Source organism: Penicillium soppii (assembly GCF_028829465.1).
Source record: "Penicillium soppii strain IBT 18220 chromosome Unknown utg000001l, whole genome shotgun sequence".
NCBI classification, from domain to species: Eukaryota; Fungi; Ascomycota; class Eurotiomycetes; order Eurotiales; family Aspergillaceae; genus Penicillium; species Penicillium soppii.
In genome coordinates, this window is record NW_026643231.1 from 2,770,999 (window position 1) to 2,791,690 (window position 20,692).

A 20,692-nucleotide genomic window follows, 5' to 3' on the forward strand; every position below is an offset into this window, starting at 1 on the left:
TTCCTGGTGTGTGTGTAGAGTGATTTTGGGCTTCATGTGGATGTAATTCCGGGTTAGATTCTCTCGGATTCAATCGTGTCTTTGCCAAACGTGCTCTGCTATTGTCAACTTTCAGCTGTTCAATGCAAAATAACTCAAAATCTACCCCTTATCCAATTCACCCTGACATCAGACTGAGATAAACAGCCCATACAACTCCAAAAAGACTCCCCACTAGCATCCGCCGATCAGCAGGCACCACTGTGAAATTAAGAATAGAAACAAGAGGCCAGAGCTTGAACCCAGCGAGCATAATCGGCCAAAAGTCCTATGACATCAGCGTCAGCACTTGTACTCATCCGCCAATCTTGAATCCTTCGATCCACAACAGCTCCGCATCGTATCAACATACCGTTTCAATTTGCTCAACAATGGTATCATAACTCAACCCCCGCAACATACCCATAGTCACAATGAAAAGCGCAGTATTCCACGCTCCGCCGACACTCTGATCAATAACGATCTTAGCGAGTGTGTTGGTGACATTCAATGCTGGCTGGCTTTGTTCGTCGTGCTTTTTCTCGCCCATGGCGTTCTTTTTCTTTGACTCCCCCCGACCGGGAAACCAGGCCTCTAGACTTCCGAGCCAGAGATAGCCCAGTGGCGAGGTGATGAATGCACACGTGGTAAAGTGCGCTAGAGACTCGAGGTCTATTTCAATGGGGATCTAATCCACGTTAGTTATGAAGGAATGTTCTGGAAGGAATTCAACGATTCAACGTGTTGAAGACAAAGGAAAACGTGGGTTCATTGTTGCTTTGCTTGGCACATCCAGTATCGTTCACCGCATTGGCCTTATTTGAATCCTGCAACATCGTCGATGGAAAAGAAAAAGAAACAAAGAGCAAAACTCACATCCGCTCGATAAGCTTTGATGCCCTGGGCGAGCACATTTGACGCGGCGTTGATGAGGGCCGCCTGCAATGTGGCCTTGGCGATTGGTGGAACCGTCATTTTTCCCAAGTCAAGGTAATGAATGCAAGATAGGAAGTTCCAAAATTGAAAATCCAAGCAATGTGAATGAACCGATCCACAAATTGACCAGATGTTGGTGTCCAGACTTTTCTATCTCAAACACGGGATTCACTCCGGCCTCTTCACAGCGGATCGATGTTGACCCCACCACACCCGCAATATTGCAAAATAATTATATCAACGAGGTTGATCCAGTTTCTATGGTTGAATAGTGTCAAATTTTGAAAGCAAGGGCGTTAAAAGACAAAATATGGATGTGCGACTACATGTAGTTTCCAAGCTACAGGGATCAGCATCTTCAGATGGTGTTGGGTAGGGTAGCCCTTGCTTCGTCAATAGGGTCACAATGGGCGTGTGATCGCAGCTTTAGAGAGGCGACAGTGCCGATCGTTGTTTTAGGCCAATAGTAGCAAATGTTCAAAAACTAGCATATGGCTGGCTAGGATCCAGATCCCGGGCCGAAAAAGAAAAAAGTCAAGGCCCGAACCGCGATTCGAACGCGGGGCCTCTCGCAATTGTGACTATACCCAAAGCGAGAATCATACCACTAGACCATCCGGGCAACATTGAGTGTAAGTTTGCTGACCCGGTGTGTATATAAGCAGACTACTATTTGCCGCAAGGTGAATCTGCCCCTTTGGTATATTTCAATTTTTGGTTCAACTTGCCCATACATTGCGAGCTAAATAGAAATAGGGAGACGAAATCCATCTATCTATAGCTCTAGGAGATATGGCAAAATCAAGTATGTCAAACACGACACTACTCAACGGCGGAAGTTGAATAGACCTCGTTCATATAATAGAAGCACTTGTATGGCCTCGGGAAGCACGCCAAATCTTTATTTTACTACTCTCATCGTTACTTTTTACTTTCTTCTCTTTCTTCTTTTCCCGCTTCCTCCTAGCACATCAACTCTCTTTCTTCTTTTCCCGCTTCCTCCTAGCACATCAACCCATGGCTGTTGATTCCCATCTCCAGTGATCGCTTCCCTCAGTGTGAAGTTTTCTTTGTAGGTCACGATCACTCGACTGGGAAAGTGGCTTTGAGAAAACCGGAATTTCGGTCCTATGTCTTTGTATTCTATCTTATGATCGACTTTGCTCCAGTAACTAAAAGAAAAGAAGTCCCCTTCATTGCGTACTGCAACCGAGAGAGGTTTCGATCTCGCTGCAGATGTAGCACTAATTTGAGCCAGAAGTGATGAACTTTGGCTTTTCCAACGAGTCTTTGTTTACTTATCTTTAATCTCGGATTTCTCTCTCAGCACCTTGGAAGAATTATTGTTTGCTGTGACTCGATAATCCAAATTATATTCTATATATATCCCTTTGACTGATATTGTCAAAGGAGCAGGCGTGCAATTGTAACACACATTTTGCGTAGCCCAAAAAAAGGATATAAACTATCGTAGATATGACCTTCGAGATCTACGCGGAAATTTTTCTCTCAGCAGCATCCAATCCTACACCGTTTTATCATATATAAGTCGTCATGGCTACTCTTTTCGGCCCAAGCATATCGGATACAGAAGAATGGACTCTTCCAGTGTGGGGCGTTATTTTTGATCGACTAGCAAGCGGAAATGTAAAAGGATCAGGCCTCACAATCGGAGGAGGCAGCTCAATCTCAGAGAAAACCCCAGCCCAGCAAATCCAGTGGGCAACTAAGCTGCCTCTTGATAAGCTTGAGCAATTTACCATAGATGCAATTCTCAACAGATTCGTTGGCTTTTCTCTGGGGGTTCGATATATGGAGGAGGACAAGATCCACACTTTACATCAGCTTGTGCAGCCCGGCTGTCCGCTCCGATCCAAGGTCAACACGTGGCTTCGCTGGGTAGAAACCGAGGATTTAATGAAATCTATGATCCGATCATACGATAGTTATGAACTTGCGCAGGCAGATATAGAGCAGGTTACGAAGTGGCCAAGGGAAGCCGACAACCACCCTTTCAAAACCAACCCCGCCTATGACGCCGCGGTAAAGTGCTCCCACTGTCTCCAATTTCTAGTTGAGCAAGGATTCGTCAAGCTTAGTGGCTACGACCTATCAGGCAGAAACTGGCTCAAGGCAGCCTTGAACGGCAGCAATGTTGAACTTCTCGACTATCTTGCCGAGCACATGGATCCAGAGGACTTGCTCAAACCAAGAGATATTCGAGACCCGGTGAATGCCGGAAATCACATCCTCCTCACGCTTGCCGGATACGGCGCTTTCAAGGGCTTTGAAATTGCACTCAACAGAATGATCCAGGAAGGCGTTCTCAGAACCGAGCAACTCAGCGAAATCTTCCACCCAGCAGCCGTACACGAACTGTGTACCGTTGTGCCCCCGTCCGTAGCAAGTGCCCTCTACGCCAAAGGAATCAACATCGGCAACATCGAGCATCAGCACCACCCTCTCGGCGGCCAACTCGACGGCTCCTGGCACATGGCCGCAGCCTTCAACCCCTTCGCAGGCGAATTCATGGACTGGCTCCACAAGCATTCCCTCCTCACCCCCGAAAACCGCAACCAAGACAACGAAACACCCCTCATGTACGCAGCGAACTTCAACGAAATAAGCGCCATAACCTGGCTATGCAAACATACAGACCCGGCCCTGCCCCGCTTCGACGGCGGCGCCCCAGGCTATGCCCTCCTCTGCGCCGCCAGAAGCTCCTACCCAAACAGCCCGCAAATCTTCTGTCTGATCCTCGACGCGATGCCGAAAGCCGTCTTCACAGTCGACTACGGCAAGATCTGCGGCACCGAGATCGCAGAAGGCCTCGTACGCCACAAGACCAAGTTGGCAAAGGGCCAAATCCAAGAGCCGTCCCTGGTAGACATAGAGCGCGCCCAGGTCTGGAAAATGCAGGCCCTCGTCTGCCGTCTGCCGGGCTTCTGGCCGGGAAGTAGCTGGCACCTTGGGCTGGAGGCGTACGCAACTAACAATGGCGTCGCTGTGCTGAGGCATAGCATGGGCACGGAGACTCGTCGGACGCGAAGTACGTCGGCGCGCCGTCGTCAGGCGGAGGCGGAGCATGAGGAGGCGCTGGCTGAAATGGCACTGTTTGCTGTTGCTCCGGAACCGAGGATTCATCGGAGTAATGCGGTCAGGGGGAGGGGGACGGCAACTTCGGGTCGTCCGCGTAGTGGGCAGCGGGATAGTGCGCTTGGGCGGACGAGGAATTCGAGTAATATGGTTACGAAGAATGTGCGGAGGAGGCAGATGGGGACTCAGAGGAGTTAGTTGGGTTGTGTCTTTCGGTATTGATGGGTTGCTTTAGGATTTTGGATTAACTTTCTGCTATGTCTATCGCTACAGGTTCTTTTATTGTGATTCTCGACTGGTTGAGGTTTTGTTGAACTTGTATTTTTGGTTTCTTACTGTCTTTACGTTCGGATATTCAAATTTTATGACTCGATCTCTTATCTCTTCAGTTCATTGATTTGAACATCAAGCCACAGTAAATTCAAATAAAATCGATGAATTCAAGTAGACAGGCTCGTTTATATTCACCAGTCGAGTGCACTTGACGAAGTACCATTGTGGGATCCATTACTCACGCAATCCAATTCCTTGCACACTATCAATGTTTAGATGACTTCAAACCTTGTATAATTTTCGGTTGACTCACATTTCTCAGCCTGCTGGAACAGGTTACTTCCTTCTGGCTTGCGCATGGCTGGGAGAATCTGACCACCTTGACTTCTTTCGAGCTTTGTGTGCTGCTGAAGTCGACTAAGAATTTCGCGAGCGCCTGTTTATTCACTTAGATGACTATTCACACGTTATGGTGAAGAAACTTACATGGATTATTGAACTCAAACGGAAAGCTAGAGAACAAACAGATTAATGAAGATTGTCGCAAAGATCGGGACTGGCTAGCAACTGACCCTTGTTCCTTTGAGACGGTTGAGTATTCCTTTTCAGTCTCCCGAGCCAAGTCTTCCGTGGCTTTCTGGAGAACATCCGACAATTTCTGGACCTCGGTTTGGCCCACAACGGAACGGGAGAAGAGGTCGTATCGAATATGCGTCTTCATTTCAGAAGCGGGAAAGAAAGACAAAGCCAAACCAAAGTCCATACTAGAGAATGAATACAGCAATGTCGTTGGGAATACGGAAGTCACCTTTTGAGAGCCTTTCCGTGTCATATTTTTCACCACTTTCATAATGGCGGAACCACCAGAGATTTCGGACATTCCTCGCTCCAGATGTTTGGTAAATGACTCAAGACGACAAGCTTTGACTGCCCGATTGTTAGAAATCTAAGCCAAAGAATCGGGGAATCATATGCTTACTCGACATCTTCCAATTAAAATTCCCAGACAAGGTCTGACCAGTGACCCAGGCGGACCGGCCACTCAATGCACCGGTTCGCGCAAAGTCCTTTAAAGTTGATGCAGTTGAACTATCGAACGCAACCGGATTGCCAGCATTGAGATTCACAAACACCAGTCCCTGGTCAGTAGTATGGGTATGAACCTCAAAGAGACTATTCTGCGACTTATCAAACCCAGGAACCTCATCAAACTGAGGAGCCTTCACCAGTCGACCAGTAGTATCATAGCTCCAACCATGATATCGACAACCCAGAACGGTCGATGCACCGGTTTCCTTTCTGGTAATTGTATACGCGCGGTGGCGACAGACATTATGAAAAGCACGGATCTTCTCGTCTTTTCCGCGGATCAGAAACACGGGATAGCCAGCAATGTCGAAAGATTGATACGCGCCAGGTTTGCTGAATTGGGTGATATGGGCAAGATAGATCCATTTCTGGAGTCGTATGTTAGTTCTGAATATAGACAACTTCTGAGGTCTATTACTTGGCTGAAGAGCGCGCGGCGTTCGAGCTCGAAAATATCCCGATCGGTCCACCATCCTTCTGGGATTTCGGGCTCTTTTGACACTGTCAGGTCTGAATATTTGTCTGTAGGCGCGATGGATTGATCAAGCTCTATACTTTGCTTTTGTTGAACGAGATAAGGCCATGCTCGGTGAATCAAAAAGACGAATGTTACCAAGGCCACCACGATCGAGCCGGGAGATGAAAAGAAAGATGCATCGGTAGACTCCATTGTAGCTTAGTTTCTCCTAAATAATTAACTTTGTTTCACGATATCATCTTGTATTCGGTTCACAGCTGAACCTCATATACTTCTGATGGAGAGGCCCAAGTGCCATCCCCCCACATTATACACCTCACCCTTGCAATGCAGGCCAAAGCCCCCTCTCCGCTATATTTCCCGATTGAGTTGCAATTTCCAGGATGTACTGCAGAGGCACCAACGTCTCGCATCAACGTCTCGCATATTTGATATCGGGCTACCTTGACTGGTTATTGACTTTATCTACGTCCATATTCGTATTCTCGGAAGCAAGTGCTTGATGTGTAATTACCCAGATACCTAGGCAGTATATACTCAAAAAGACCATTGCATTATTATCATCTTCCGCATGAACGATCTGCCTAGTTACTACTAGATCACGACTAAATCTACTACGCTTCCATCTGCACCATGGATGACGCAACCTGTTCCTCCTTTCCGGTCTCTTTGGCAACCTTGGCTACCCTATCGCGCTCATGCTGCTCACAAACCATATCAAACACGCGTCTCTGGTAGTCTAAATGTATCCAGGGATTAGTGACACGCTTTGGGTGGTCAATTAAAAAGTATCAACTCACATGAAACTCCATTCTCCTTCTCCGGGTTGAGAATCCCCTCACGGTAGACACCTTTGGCCAGATTGTCCTGAGCCTTCTCACAGAGCTCGAAGTCCTCCATAGCAACCTGGCGCACAAACTTGAAGTATTCCTCAAATTTCTCTCCGACTTCAAGATGGTAATAGTCGAATTCCATGCGGGTGACCTGTGGGTCTGCTGTCGGACACACTCTGAACATGGACATGCCCCCACCATACACGTTCAGCGTGCAATTAGGGAAGAAATACAAAAATAGACCGTCGTCTGGCTTGTTCGGATCGGCGATGTGCTGTGAGAAATTGTGCTTGTTGCGCACTGTGTAGAAGGTGGGCGGGTAGTAGATTGAGAACGACGGGTGGGTGTACTGGCAATGCAGACACTCTTGGTACCCATCGACCCTGGCAGGAGATTAGAGTTGATAGATGTGAAAACTGGGTGTTAGTTCCTTACATAGTCTTCCAATTGAACCGACCCTCATAGCTGATGCTGCGACGATAAGGAAGCTTGGCAAAGTCAACTTTACCGAGTAACTCCTCCAGTTCCGGGAAGAACTCATGGAAGCTGGGAGCGTCGTCTGAAATTGTGGAGAAAAGCAGTCCAGTAGGCGTAAGATGGCTGCGCAGCTCCTTGCCCTATATATCAAGTCAGTAGGGCCACCTGTAATACCACTAGGTCAAACATACTGTCTTCGAACAAACCACCTTCAGCTCCTCGGCGAGAGGATTCAGAGTCTCCCCAGAAATCCGAACTGCAGAGACAGGCTGCTGTGCAACTTCGTACGGAACATGCTCGCCCACAATCTGGAATCTGGTCACCGGACCGAGCAAATACCAGGACTAGATTATATTTTAGTCTCGTTAGACTGGCAGAAAACTACACATGCATACTTTGAAAAAGACCGCCCGTCGCTCCATCTGATATAGGGGCTCGCTGCAGTACCAGGAGGCAGGCAAGGTGCGAGGCAGCTCAGACATAATTGATAAGACTGTTGACTATATTTCAAGTACTAGGTAGACACGACAAATTTGAACTACCATAGTGCGATATACACAATTTTATATCTTCACGTTACCTCTCTCATCAAATATCTACACTGCTAACCCATGCCTATTGGTGGCACTGGAGAGGTTGTCAAACTTTGTGTGAGTTGGGAGAGTGCGGTATATCGTTTCCAAAACAGGTTATCGAGTCCCGTTATTGATGTCACGGTTGAGATGGCACGCAGACGGCTGACTCATAGATCCGGGCTTTGGCCTTTTAAGCGGTTGAATATCGGGCAAAGGATTACCGAGGGCTGCTCTGAAGAGGTCGTTTGACTGGAGGGTTGTCCTACCAACGCAGACCTTGAAAATGGGATCGAGGGTGGACTTCACTTTTCGGGAATTTTGGTGTCCACTAAAGAGTAAGCAATGTCAAAATGATCTATGGATTCCTTAAGTTTCCAGCAATATGAAGGAACTCATTGCGATACAACATGTTTGACCTCGGTGTTCGTTACCCTCGCCCACCATATGTATCCCCGGATATAGTTCCGAAATCTAACTTGTTTGAGTAACAAACCATGGTGCCCGACACTTTGTGGATGAAGATCCAACCGCAAAACAATTGAAATCTAACCCTAGAAATCAAGATCTAAATAGTTTGCGGTTACTGACGAGTTTCACCATGAATTTGGCTGCCTAGTGAGGCGGATAAGTGGCGACCGCAGGGCGATGATGGCACAATGCCAACAGAAAGAACATTCAAACACGCAAGATACGAAAGAGAAATCTCAAACATAGCAAGAAAACAAAGACGACATTGCATAGAGTCAAAGAGCAAACAAGAAAAGAGGGCACAAGTTTGAGGGTGCCTGGTATCGCGATCATCAGACGACTTATCTTATCGGCAATCAATTACGTCGTCGCCAACTTCCAACTTATTTTCAGCTTCACATTCCACCATGGCCCCCATCAAATACACTCCTCCTCCTACACCATCACCTCCAGCATCTTGTTACGCCATGAGTGATGACGACGAAGATGAATATAATACCATCGCTCAGGCTGCCTCCCGGAGAGGGGTCAAGTTACTCTTCTCCAAAAGCAAAGTGAGAGTTTCCAAAATCGTATCAGCGAATTTCCCGGCTAATAATATTTGAAGGTCTATGTCCATCCAACTTCATCCTCTAAAGATAATATCCCTGGCTTCATTGCTTTGATTCAACAAAAATCGACGACCCCCGCATCACATGCTTCTGCCTCACAATCCAAGAACCCAGACACACCCTGCTACCTTCTCGCCTGGGTCCCAGAGTCCTCACTCGGAGATGCCTATGATACATATGTCAAAGTCGACCTGTCGAGCGGCGACTCCCCGCCACGCCAGAAGTACCTAGTTCCGCCGCTTCCGACAACCACCACATACAAAGATCCGATCGGGCTGTACTCATTCGCAGTACCTCTTTCAGAGATATACTCGCTCCTAATACGGCCGCCCAGTTTGGGATGGTGGTTCGGTAGTTTGGTGATCAACACGCGGGCAGGCGATGGTTTCCCCGCACTATTCTTCCACGACGATGAATGCGAGTCAACGATTTTGCAGAAACGGAAGAGAGTCAAGGAGAGCTTTGATCCATTTGGTGCTGAAGGAGTATTCTGGGGCGGCGATGAAATACTGCGGTGGCTGCGGAAATATGCGGAGGTACAACGGTCAGCGGTGGACCGCAACGTCTATCTCATCAACCCGTCGGATGAGGATCAGTTGTCTTTTGGTCGGCCAGTGAGTCACGGCGACAAGTCAATTTCAGCAAAGGCGCAGCCTGAAGCAGCAGCCGCGTCGACTCAATCTGGATCGACTGATGCCAGCATGGATCCGTTTATGAAGACTCTCAAGGAAACCCGGTGGAAGGTGCTGGAGCAGCTGAGCAAAATTACTACTTTCACTCGTCGAACTGCGAACGAGATTGCGGACAACCCCCGCATACCGCCTCAGATGCGTCGTTTGATGAAAAATCCCGAGATCCAGACCCTGCAAGATGAGTTCGACAGCGCTCGCGTTTATTTGGCTCGCTGGGCGATGACCGTCGCCGAGCAGGGCGACAAAGAGCGGAATCAACGTATATGGACAGCGCAGGATATGCTTGAATTGGAAAACAGTTCGGTCGGAGACTTTGAAATTTTGGAGCTGGAGACTGGGAACTTGGCGATCCAGGAGCGACGCCGAATTCTCCAACTGCCAGAATGGCAAGGATTCTTTGACCCAACCACAGGAAGACTCCAAGTGACGACAGAGGAAGTTAAGGAGCGTATTTTCCATGGAGGGTTAGACCCCAATGATGGCGTCAGGAAAGAAGCCTGGCTCTTCCTTCTCGGTGTGTATTCTTGGGATAGCAGCCGCGAAGAACGACAAGCGATGATGAACTCTAAGCGGGATGAATACATTCGACTGAAAGCGGGATGGTGGGAGCGAATGGTTGAGGGGAACTCAACTTCTGAGGAGTTTGAGCATTGGAAAGAGCAGAAGAATCGAATAGGTAAGATACAATCCCGTATTCCATACGTCGGCCACTAACACATGAAAACAGAGAAGGATGTTCATCGCACCGATCGCACCATTCCATTGTTCGCAGGCGAAGATATCCCTCACCCCGATCCGGACTCTCCATTCGCGGAGACCGGCACCAATGTCCATCTGGAGCAGATGAAAGATATGCTCCTGACATATAATGAATTCAACCCAGACCTTGGCTATGTCCAGGGGATGAGTGATCTCCTCGCGCCAATCTATGCCGTCATGCAAGATGACGCCGTGGCCTTCTGGGCGTTTGTCGGTTTCATGGATCGAATGGTAGGTTCGCATCACATTTGACATATTATCATTCACTAATTTGATATCCAGGAACACAATTTCCTTCGTGACCAGTCCGGGATGCGCGGCCAGCTCCTAGCTTTGGATCACCTCGTCCAGCTGATGGACCCACAGTTGTACTTGCATCTGCAGTCCGCTGATAGCACCAATTTCTTCTTTTTTTTCCGCATGCTGTTAGTGTGGTACAAGCGCGAGTTCGACTGGAGCGATGTTTTGCGTCTGTGGGAGACACTGTGGACCGATTATTTCTCCAGCAGTTTCCACCTCTTCATTGCATTGGCCATCCTCGAGAAGCATCGTGATGTGATCATGGATCATCTTAAGCATTTCGATGAAGTGCTCAAATACAGTATGTCCACAGCTATATGGCGCACCTGTTTCGTGCATGCTAACTTTACTTCCAGTCAACGAATTGTCCAACACAATGGACCTCGTACCGATCCTCACCCGAGCAGAGTCACTTTTTAAGAGATTTGAGCGTTCAGTTCAAGCTATAGATAAGAAGGATAATTTCCCCGCTGCACCAACTGCTCACCAGCGCCGGCCAGCAAATAACCAAGATTCCCCTTCAAACAAGGGCAAGTCGCCTCAGCGACCCGCTATTGGATCAAGCAGCGGAGTCAGCGGTCCCTCGTCTCTTCAGCAGACCGTCAATGCCGATAAACCGAAGGTGATATCTCCTGAGCTTCGAGAATTGCTTCGTAAGGATATCCCGTGGCGACGCCAGCAGTCTCCATAATAGCTTGCCGTCGATTTTCTCGACTCACGTTGCTCCCATTGTTCAGTCTCCCACTTTTTCTTCGTCTATGATTTACGATTGCGTTATGTATATCCTCAATGATTTTTTTTTTTTTACTTTGCTATGGGAGTAGGAGCACATTGTACTAGGACCTTGCAACACTATCTTGAATTGAATTATGACCAATGATATTTAGAGTATCGTGGAATTTGTAGGTAGGATAGTCTACTCTCCAATTAGCTACAGTCGCAATTTGTGTGGTAGTTTATTGAAGGCACTCCAAAATAGATAGAATGGCTGACTATACCTGATGAACGACATGCCTGACGGCGACAACAATCTGCTTTAACAACCCCTATTTAAAAAAATCTCAATCCAAAATCAAAATCCAGAAACTCAACTACTTCCTAGTATGAACCAGCTTCCCCTGAACCCAAACATTCTTCACATTCCGATCATCCCCACTCCACATCCACTTCTCAATCTGCTCATGCCAAGTCTCATTGCCAAACAAATCCACATTCCCAACAGTCCCAGTCGTCACGGCCCGCGCAACAACCCCCGTAGGCTTCGCATCAAGCGGACTAGTCGTACTATTCTTAACAGCACCAAGCTCAACAAGCTGCGCATCCCAAATCATCCCCTTATCAAACCCACCCAAATCATCCGCCATATCGACGACCGCAGCACCGCCCCGCGTAGCAAGATACAGACTCTCGTCCACACTAAGCTTCTCGCTACCATCAGAAGTTTTATTGCCCGTCTCGTCCTGGTACTCGGAGCTGTACTGCACGAGCCGCGAGACGAGACACGCCTGTCGCGCCGCTTCCAAAATGCTCGGGCTGTACCCGCCGCTGACGTCTGTACCTAGGCCGACTGTCACGCCTGCGTTGAGTATGAAGCGCACGGGTGCGAGACCGGAGCCCAGCGCGGAGTTTGATGCCGGGCAGTGCGCGACTTTCGATCCCCGACTGCGGATCAACGTTAGCTCGTCTTTGGTGAGGTGCACGCCGTGCGCGAGGATCGTGCGATTAGTGAGCAGTTTAGACTTGTCGTAGACGTCTGCGTAGCTGGTTGAGTCTGGGAAGAGTTGTTGGACGAGCTCGACTTCGCCGATTGATTCGGAGATGTGTGTTTGGATATGCAGGGGTGGGGAGTAGGATGCTGCTAGTTTGCCCAGACCGTCAAGGGAGGCCTTGGAGCAGCTTGGTGCAAATCTGGGGGTGACGATGGGGTTTATGAGGGCGCCTTTGGGGTCGAGGGCGTGGATGTAGTCAATTGTTGACTTTGTTGCGTTGAAACCTTGCTCGGCGGATTGGTCGACGTAGTAGGATGGGCATTGGTCTTTGTTGTCCATGCAGACGCGGCCGATGAAGGCGCGCTGGCCGTGCGAGTGACAGAGCGCTGCTAGAGCGTTGGTTGCTGGGACGTGGATGGTTGCGAAGTACGAGGCGCAGGTTGTGCCGTGGGCGAGGGTGCGGGCGACGACTTGGTCGTAGACGCGGAGGGCCTCGGGGGAGACTTCTTGGGATCGGTGTCTTGGTTCTTTGGGTCTGACTTTGCACCGAAGCTGGCTTCCATGGGGAAGGTGTATTCGTTCAGCCAGTCCAGCAGACCGGATGATCCGAATAGGCCGATGTTGGGGAACTGTGGAGCGTGGATGTGGGTGTCTGTGGTCATTAGCATTGATATAGAATTGAGGGAATTAGAACAGTGGAACACACCGATGAAGCCAGGGAAAAAGAACTCATTTCGATCATTGTTTGACTTGACAACCTTCACTTTGGTTGCCTTGGAGTTTGCATTCGATGCATCCGCATCAGCCCAACCGTGACTAGAGAGGAACGAATTGAAGCTCGCATCATTGCTAACGGTCCAGTCATATCCTTTAATACGGCCATCAGTGCCAACCCAGAGAGCGCCTTCAGTGCGAGCAAGCTCAGGAGTTGCTGTGGTTGAGTTCAATCGGGGAAGTTGAATGAAAGTACCGCGATAAACAGTATACGGGTATGTCGCCGCCATGGCACAGGCATTGAGGGCCGCAAAGACCACCCATAGCGCAGGCAGTCCCACAGAAAATCTAGAGGAGTTCAAAATCATGATACAAACGAATGCAGACGGTGCTTACTTGGATCAATTCATCTCGAGGACAGCGCGCATTCATATATCATCGCAGTGAATGAAATCAGCCAGAAGAGGCAGGCATAGCAGCACCACCAATACATGATGAAGGTTAAACTTGCTGGATTGGACCACGATCATCATTGTAGTCTTCATCTGTGAAGAGTAAAGGGACGATGTTAGGATCAACAGGGACTTAATCTCGGTGTTCGGCTGCTTCCGACTAAATACACGTACTGACGAGATATCAGATACAACTGCGGGGAAAATGCGCGGGTGAGTGCGGATGTATGGTAATGTATCGTAATATCTAGTAAGAAGGGGGTGACAAGTCAAGCCCTACACGATGTCCAGATTTACAAATTTATGCAGATATCACTCACTTGACCCATGTAAGATTTTGTATTAGCGAGATAAGAGAACAATAATTGATTATAGTACTCGTCTTGCCTCAAATCGAAATCGTCTTACACCAAATGACCGCATCACCCAACAGTCTAGAACGAGACGGATATTGCGGATATTGCTTACGCCCCGACATGCGCCCGATTTCCAATGTTTGTCGCGGTGTGCAGAATTTAGATCGTGGGGAAGGTTTTATGAAAGGGGCATAACCAATATGCAAAAGTCTAAAGTTTCTTGGCGAATCAAACATAATTATTGGAAATATATCCGCTACCCCAGTTCTTCTCGTTTCAGTTTGCAAAGGTATAGAAGAGGGGGAAAGTTAAAGGATCGTATAGAGGTACGCCTCATTACGGATGCCGCCGTGGCCCGAGTCGTGCAAGCCCTGGAGAGAATACGGCTACAATGAAGATATAAATCGGAAAGAATGCTAGTTCAATTAGTGGTCTGCGGGCTTCCAGTGCATGATGGGGTACTTCTAGAAGGCCTTGGCAGGTACCGGATGCACCTATGCTAAGTACATACATACATATGTAAGAACCTGCATGTACATGTTTGTTTTATACTCTGTACTGCAATCTAAATTCGACACGAAATATTAGTTCCCTAGCTATATATAACGTATTTAACCACCGAGCCGCCATAACCCCCGAGTCGCCACATAATCTAAAACATGTCCATGAATTAGCACTTAATTAATTCAACCATCCACTATGACACCAATTCGCCCCCAAACCTCTCGGAATTCAGTAGAGCAGGAGGGTAGGATCTTATTAGCAATACAAGCTCTTAAGAAACAAGATATCGCTACTGTTTCTCTCGCTGCTCGCACTTTCAATGTACCACGTTCCACTTTACGCGATCGTATCTCCGGCCGCACCGAGCGAAGAATTGTACGCGCAAATTCACATAAACTCACAGAGATTGAAGAAGATTCCCTTCAAAATTGGATACTCTCTATGGATGCTCGCGGATCAGCCCCTCGGCCTTCTGCAGTTCGAGAAATGGCGAATCTTTTACTCGAATCACGCGGAATAACCCCGGCTCCTTCGGTCGGTGAGAATTGGGTTACAAAGTATGTGAAAAGGCATCCCGAATTATCGAGTAGATTCTCGAGGCGCTATAATTATGAGCGTGCAAAATGCGAAGATCCAAAAATCATCGGGGAGTGGTTTACTCTCGTCCAACAAACTATTATCCAATATGGGATCAACCCCGACGACGTTTATAACTTCGACGAGACTGGTTTCGCGATGGGATTAACGTCAACCGCGAGGGTTATTACAAGGAGTGAATACTATGGTCGGCGATCGCTTCTACAGCCTGGAAATCGCGAGTGGGTAACTACGATTGAGTGTATAAATGCTTCGGGATGGGTACTTCCTCCGACTGTGATTTTTAAAGGTAGAATCTATATTGAGGGATGGTTCGATAACCTTCCCGATGACTGGCGATTTGAGATTAGTCCGAATGGATGGACGTCTGATGAAATTGGACTTCGATGGCTTAAAAAGCTTTTCATTCCATCGACTTCTTTAAGGGTAAAGGGTCGATATCGACTTTTAATACTCGATGGCCACGGAAGTCATTTAACCCCGAACTTCGATAAGATCTGCGAAGAAAACGACATTATCCCAATCTGCATGCCTCCGCACTCATCCCACCTTTTACAGCCGCTCGATATTGGTTGTTTTGCGGTGCTAAAACGTTCGTACGGTCGGCTTGTTGAAACCAAAATGCGGAATGGGAGTAACCATATCGACAAACTTGATTTCCTCGAAGCCTACCCTTCCGCCCGCTCCGAGACATTCAAATCCGATACTATTATCAATAGCTTCGGAGCAGCTGGTCTAGTACCCTTTTCACCTGATCGAGTAATTACAAAGCTCAGTATTCGCCTTCGAACCCCGACCCCCCTCTCAAGTCAAGAGAGCGAGTGGGAACCAAAAACGCCTTCGAACTGTACACAATTACTAAAGCAGGCTACATCAATCAAAGCATTGCTTCATACGAGATCCCGGAGTCCTCCGAGCCCACTTAATAATGCGATAAACCATGTTCTAAAGGCCTGCCAAATTCAGATGCAATCGAGTGCTTTTCTGGAGAAAGAAGTACGCGGGTTACGAGCCGAAAACGAGAAAAAGAAGCAGAAGCGGACTAGTTCTCGAAGGTATATACCCTCGGCCGAGGGCCTCTCAGTTTTAGATACCTCAACATTAAATATGCAGGCAGAGGGAGTAATTGAACCACCTCCCCCTGGCCCTCACATAGCGGGGGAACCGGCTATTCGACCGCGGACGCGGCCCCCCAGGGGGTGTGGAATATGCAGGTTGCCAGGGCATAGGAGAGAGACATGCCCAGATAGACCATTTCTTAGTTGAATAAAATTGATGGCGTTTTGGTTGAGATAAATGCATTTAAATTCAATGGGTTAGGCTGGGGTGGCGACTCGGGGGTTATGGCGGCTCGGTAGTTAAATACGTTAGTATCTGAAAGGGTTGAAAGCAGCTCAAACGAATGCCATATTGCTGCAATACTACAACAACATTAGAGCATTAAGGAAGACGCAAATGAATGTAACAATCGAGCGTAATATTTACGACTGTCGCTATATTTCCGTAGATGTCACGTATTCCTTTTGCTTGAGGGTCTGCCGTGTGGAAAATGTACCCGAAAGGACTTTTGTGAATTTTCGGACAAGTTTGGTCTCCTGTCAGTCGAACGATGGACACTCGTAGGCGAATGAATTATTCTATAGCAGTTGGGACCATTTCTATCGGAATTGTCGTATTGAGATTGAGAGGTTGAACTATAGCACATCTGGACCCCTAACTCCGATTATGACGTCACTTAGACCCTAAATGGCAATCCGGACTAAGCTTCTCCATACGTATATAAGCCGAGATGCAGATCCCGAAGTATAGAATCAAACTATAAAAACAGTCACATATTCGGGAGGGGGATGCTGAGTTAGTGTATGACACTGCTATAACGGAATTTGATACGCAATTTGGTCGGGACGGGCTCGCTTTTACTGGGCTTATTGGGCGGGAGAGAGAGGTCTGAAGCAGAAGATGGATGTTCACATTTGGTATTAAATTTGTGAGAGCTCTTTCTAGTCCATTTCATGGAATTCCTTTTCTCGTCCAAGTTGTTGCTGCAGGGTTAGGGAACATTATCTAGATTTAATACGAATTGGCAATTAGAATGAATCTAGTGTCGCATCTTCTTTTGGAATAGTAGTGAATGTAATGTATCTACCTACCCCTAGGCAGGGTATTTTCATTCGAACCTATCACCTATACACTGAGACAAACTAGGACTAAGAGTTTTGAGCTAGATATTTCGAAAATCATCTCGAGAGCCTAATTTCTTTTTAAAAAATTCGTATCGGAGAGCAAATCACGCGACGAGCCGCCCGCGGGCGGACAATAATTTTGCACATGAGAATGAAATCGACAAGTGGTGAAAGAGTTGAATCATTGTTCTTCCAAACCAGAACACGAGAGCATCTATTTTTGTATTTGGTCACAGAGCTCAGCCCCCAATAGAGGCTCTGTTTCAATGTTATAACTTCGCCAGGGCTATGCTTATCCGTAAGCGGCCTTAAAGGGTCGGATAATGCGAGGAAAATTGGGCTTTGATCCGCTAAGAAACAATCGCGTTGCTGCCTACGCGATAGATAATCCGTAGGCTGTGGTGCCCCGCCGCCCGAGGCCATACCGAGAGATACTATTTCAACCAAATGAGGCAAATTTTCGTGATGATTAATCTATATAATAGACTACTTTCACCAATTTTTTTGCGTATTGATAATTGTCGCACTAACCTTGAAATCCAGTACCGTGAGTCTTACTTGAACCTGTCATAGAACTATGGACTGACTGGTTTGAGAATAGAAGCATCCCCAACAGAACTGTATAGGTGATATAATTGTATCGCTTGCTTACGCAAATATATTTTAAGTTCTCAGTGGTGCAAATAAAGTCTCATTTACCTATCAGGTCAGTGCTTGACTAGTTCATATCTTAACACTGAAAGATGTTTCTCAATCTCTTTCGGTCCAAAGAAGCCAGAAAAAGGAAGGAGGCAGAAGCCATAGTGGTTAAACGACAACAAGATGAGCGCAAGAAACAACTAGCCGCTGCCGCTGCTTACAAGCCAACATACATTCCTTGGTCTACCACATCGGCCAGGGTTGCACCATCCACCACTGCAAGTAGTACCAATTACTACTACGGGACCGCGGCTGGGAGTGGCAACTACGATTCAGGTGCTGGGACCAGTAGCCATCACCATCACCATTACCATCCTGGGGGCGGGGGCGGTGATCATTCGGGCGGCCATTCAGGCGGTCATTCAAGCAGCAGCGATTCTGGCGGTGGAGGCTTTTCTGGAGGAAGTAGCAGCGGTGATTCAGGGGGTAGTAGCGGAGGAGACTCTGGAGGTGGTGGAGGTGGCTGCTAGAATACAGTGCAATTCGGTACCAGAACCTGACTTATTTTTCTCTATGGGAAATATCATCCTAATGTATAGTTGATTGAACGATCTGCGAGAATTTTATGAGCTGCGTTGAGTTGACCTTTGAATATTTCCAAAATATAATGTATCGCGCAGAGAATTGTGGCGTTTAGCGGTAGCCAAGGCTTTAAAATGAGGTCCCGCGAGAAGTATTCGCTGCTTGATACAGTGTAGCAACTCCGAGTCCTTTTCAAGCCTGAAAATCAAAGAATAGAAGAAGGTAAAGCAAATTGTTTCGATAACTTGCAATGAAGACTGTTTTGTACACTGCGATCCCCAGAATCCCAACGAAATCAGGTTCACTTGCTATCACTTTTACTTTTGGTCACAAGTTTGGAACTCAGACAGTTTATAGAAGCGATAGATGAAGCAATGCATAGCATGGCTATAGGTTGTACCGTTAGCAGGTCGAACAAAGCGGATGGCAAGGTCACTTACCGAGAGTACAGCTCATCCAGTAGTAACCAACAGCTTGGGTCAAGGATCCGGAGATCAATGGTCCGATCATTAGCCCTAGGCTGAGTGCTATATCTTGCAAGGCAAAGACGCGGTTACTACCCCCATGTTGGCCAAATATTTCAGGGTCTTTAGCTTGAAAATCATTTAGTACAACTACAATTCAAATAACCATTAGTAGGTGGAGTGTATAGGAGACGTGGGATCCTTACTAGAAAGCTGTAGATAGCCGGCTCCACGTACAAACGGGGTAACCACGCCGAAGGCAATAACAGCAAAAATGAACAACCCCTCTTCATTTATTGTAGAGCCAAATGGGGATTTGTCTGACCCAGGCACGCCGAGAAGCCACATTATAGGAGCGAATAGAGCCCATCCGATTGCAGTGGGATAACGTAATCCAACTCGATCCCGCAGCCATCCGGCTAAAGAGCCTATGCATATCGATGGTAGCTGCAGGGATAAAAACATCATCCCGGCAGCCATACTTCCCCAACCGAAGGCATCACGTAGGTGAAGAGTAAGTGTTGCGTCAAAGCTGGCCAGGATGGAAGAGCTGAGGATAGTACTCGAAATACCGCTAATGACGCGGGCATCCGAAAGCATGATTCGGTAGAAACCGCCTTTCTGGGTATGCTCGTCATGTGTCTCAGCAATGGAATCCAACGTGTTAGGTTGATGAGTGAGAGCGTCATGAGCCAGTAGAGGAGATGTCTCTGAATTGGATGCAGCGGTATCCGATGGCTCGATGGTGGGGGAATCGTGATCAGTGGACGACGACTTGGGGGTTTCAATCATGATAAACCGCATTATGATATCAAGGGCAAGGAGGCCCAAGGCGACAGACCATGCAGGCCAGTATCCCGCCAGCTCCAAGACGGTACCGGCAATTGCAGGACCCGCAACAACGCCGGCACTCACAAAGGACATAGAAAGCCCATAGAGCTTCCCAAGATTACCTACTTCTACATGGTCGGTCATTGTGGCAGATCCCACAATCCATGTAGCAGACCCCGCGATACCCTGTATAATGCGTCCTGCGAAGAGCGCCGGTACTATATTTCTATGGTTAGTGTGAATCGAGGAAACAGCGTCGAGGGTAGCGAATACCTGAAGGAGTCAAACTTATCAGGACTGTTCCAACAAAACATCCTGCCAGACTTATCAAGAGTGGAGATTTTCGATCCGAGGATTTGTCTGCAAAGTGGGCAATAATGGGGGCGGATATAAGTGCTATAAAACCATGCAAACTAAGCAATGCTGTGGTGATATTCTGAGTTTGGGAAGGATCAATGTGTAGGCGGTCTTCGATCATGTAGCTCAATATCGGCACAGGAAAGCTATAGAGAAAGGTTTCTGTAGGGATCGTTAGAAAAGAAGAAAGAATAGCTGCTTGGGATCTCACCGCAGAATAGAGCAAGAATCACAACAAATAGAATGAAGATCCTTGAGGAGCGCCAGCGATGGCCTAGAGGCCTACTTTCGAGTGCCATCTTTGATGGCTAAGGTTGAGATGATGGCCCAGTAATTGATGGAAGTGTCTGGGATGAAAAAAACAGAATGACAAGAAACCCCAGGCTGAAAAAAAAAGAAAAGCAATGTAATTGTTACCCTGTGACGCCATCCTCTAGAGCGTGCCATACAACGGAGTATAATTGGCCTGACAAGACAAATAGCTCAATACTTTGGAGCTCTGAATGCATTGCAGATCTTTCTTAGCACCCTTGCTCATAACGAATGAAACCCAACATCTTGCACCAGCAAAAGCAATTACCATCGATTTTACTGCGTATGTCTGATCGCAAGACTGGCTGAATGTTTCAAATTTACTATTGACATCCTCATTCTTAGCGACCAATAGTATGAATCGCGTTGAGCATGATTATACGACCG

General features: G+C 47.5%; 8 protein-coding genes across 8 annotated transcripts; 3 read left to right on the plus strand and 5 right to left on the minus strand.

Moving 5' to 3' along the window:
* Positions 1-157: 157 nt before the first annotated feature.
* Positions 158-993, minus strand: N7529_001057 (Mpv17/PMP22 family protein; the record flags this gene model as incomplete). Its single annotated transcript, XM_057236588.1, has 3 exons — positions 158-307; positions 392-706; positions 895-993. 3 exons carry the CDS (start codon positions 991-993, stop codon positions 158-160), a joined length of 564 nt encoding a protein of 187 aa, XP_057103391.1.
* A 1,515-nt stretch (positions 994-2,508) lies between these two features.
* On the plus strand, positions 2,509-4,248 carry N7529_001058 (uncharacterized protein; the record flags this gene model as incomplete). The annotated part of the gene is made up of 1 exon (XM_057236589.1): positions 2,509-4,248. The coding sequence occupies one exon, from the start codon at positions 2,509-2,511 to the stop codon at positions 4,246-4,248; it is 1,740 nt and encodes a 579-aa protein (XP_057103392.1).
* Positions 4,249-4,514: 266 nt separating this feature from the next.
* Positions 4,515-6,082, minus strand: N7529_001059 (putative iron-sulfur cluster-binding protein; the record flags this gene model as incomplete). Its single annotated transcript, XM_057236590.1, has 5 exons — positions 4,515-4,585; positions 4,637-4,759; positions 4,810-5,250; positions 5,303-5,780; positions 5,831-6,082. 5 exons carry the CDS (start codon positions 6,080-6,082, stop codon positions 4,515-4,517), a joined length of 1,365 nt encoding a protein of 454 aa, XP_057103393.1.
* A 422-nt stretch (positions 6,083-6,504) lies between these two features.
* On the minus strand, positions 6,505-7,682 carry N7529_001060 (aromatic ring-hydroxylating oxygenase subunit alpha; the record flags this gene model as incomplete). Its single annotated transcript, XM_057236591.1, has 5 exons — positions 6,505-6,629; positions 6,691-7,106; positions 7,159-7,340; positions 7,392-7,544; positions 7,596-7,682. 5 exons carry the CDS (start codon positions 7,680-7,682, stop codon positions 6,505-6,507), a joined length of 963 nt encoding a protein of 320 aa, XP_057103394.1.
* Positions 7,683-8,650: 968 nt separating this feature from the next.
* On the plus strand, positions 8,651-11,296 carry N7529_001061 (GTPase-activating protein GYP7; the record flags this gene model as incomplete). Its single annotated transcript, XM_057236592.1, has 5 exons — positions 8,651-8,797; positions 8,851-10,222; positions 10,274-10,536; positions 10,588-10,906; positions 10,962-11,296. The coding sequence occupies 5 exons, from the start codon at positions 8,651-8,653 to the stop codon at positions 11,294-11,296; spliced, it is 2,436 nt and encodes an 811-aa protein (XP_057103395.1).
* Positions 11,297-11,696: 400 nt separating this feature from the next.
* On the minus strand, positions 11,697-13,396 carry N7529_001062 (uncharacterized protein; the record flags this gene model as incomplete). The annotated part of the gene is made up of 3 exons (XM_057236593.1): positions 11,697-12,820; positions 12,862-12,966; positions 13,021-13,396. 3 exons carry the CDS (start codon positions 13,394-13,396, stop codon positions 11,697-11,699), a joined length of 1,605 nt encoding a protein of 534 aa, XP_057103396.1.
* A 4,467-nt stretch (positions 13,397-17,863) lies between these two features.
* N7529_001063 (uncharacterized protein) lies at positions 17,864-18,289 on the plus strand (the record flags this gene model as incomplete). The annotated part of the gene is made up of 1 exon (XM_057236594.1): positions 17,864-18,289. One exon carries the CDS (start codon positions 17,864-17,866, stop codon positions 18,287-18,289), a length of 426 nt encoding a protein of 141 aa, XP_057103397.1.
* A 484-nt stretch (positions 18,290-18,773) lies between these two features.
* Positions 18,774-20,292, minus strand: N7529_001064 (uncharacterized protein; the record flags this gene model as incomplete). The annotated part of the gene is made up of 4 exons (XM_057236595.1): positions 18,774-18,934; positions 19,012-19,854; positions 19,910-20,155; positions 20,205-20,292. 4 exons carry the CDS (start codon positions 20,290-20,292, stop codon positions 18,774-18,776), a joined length of 1,338 nt encoding a protein of 445 aa, XP_057103398.1.
* Positions 20,293-20,692: the final 400 nt, after the last annotated feature.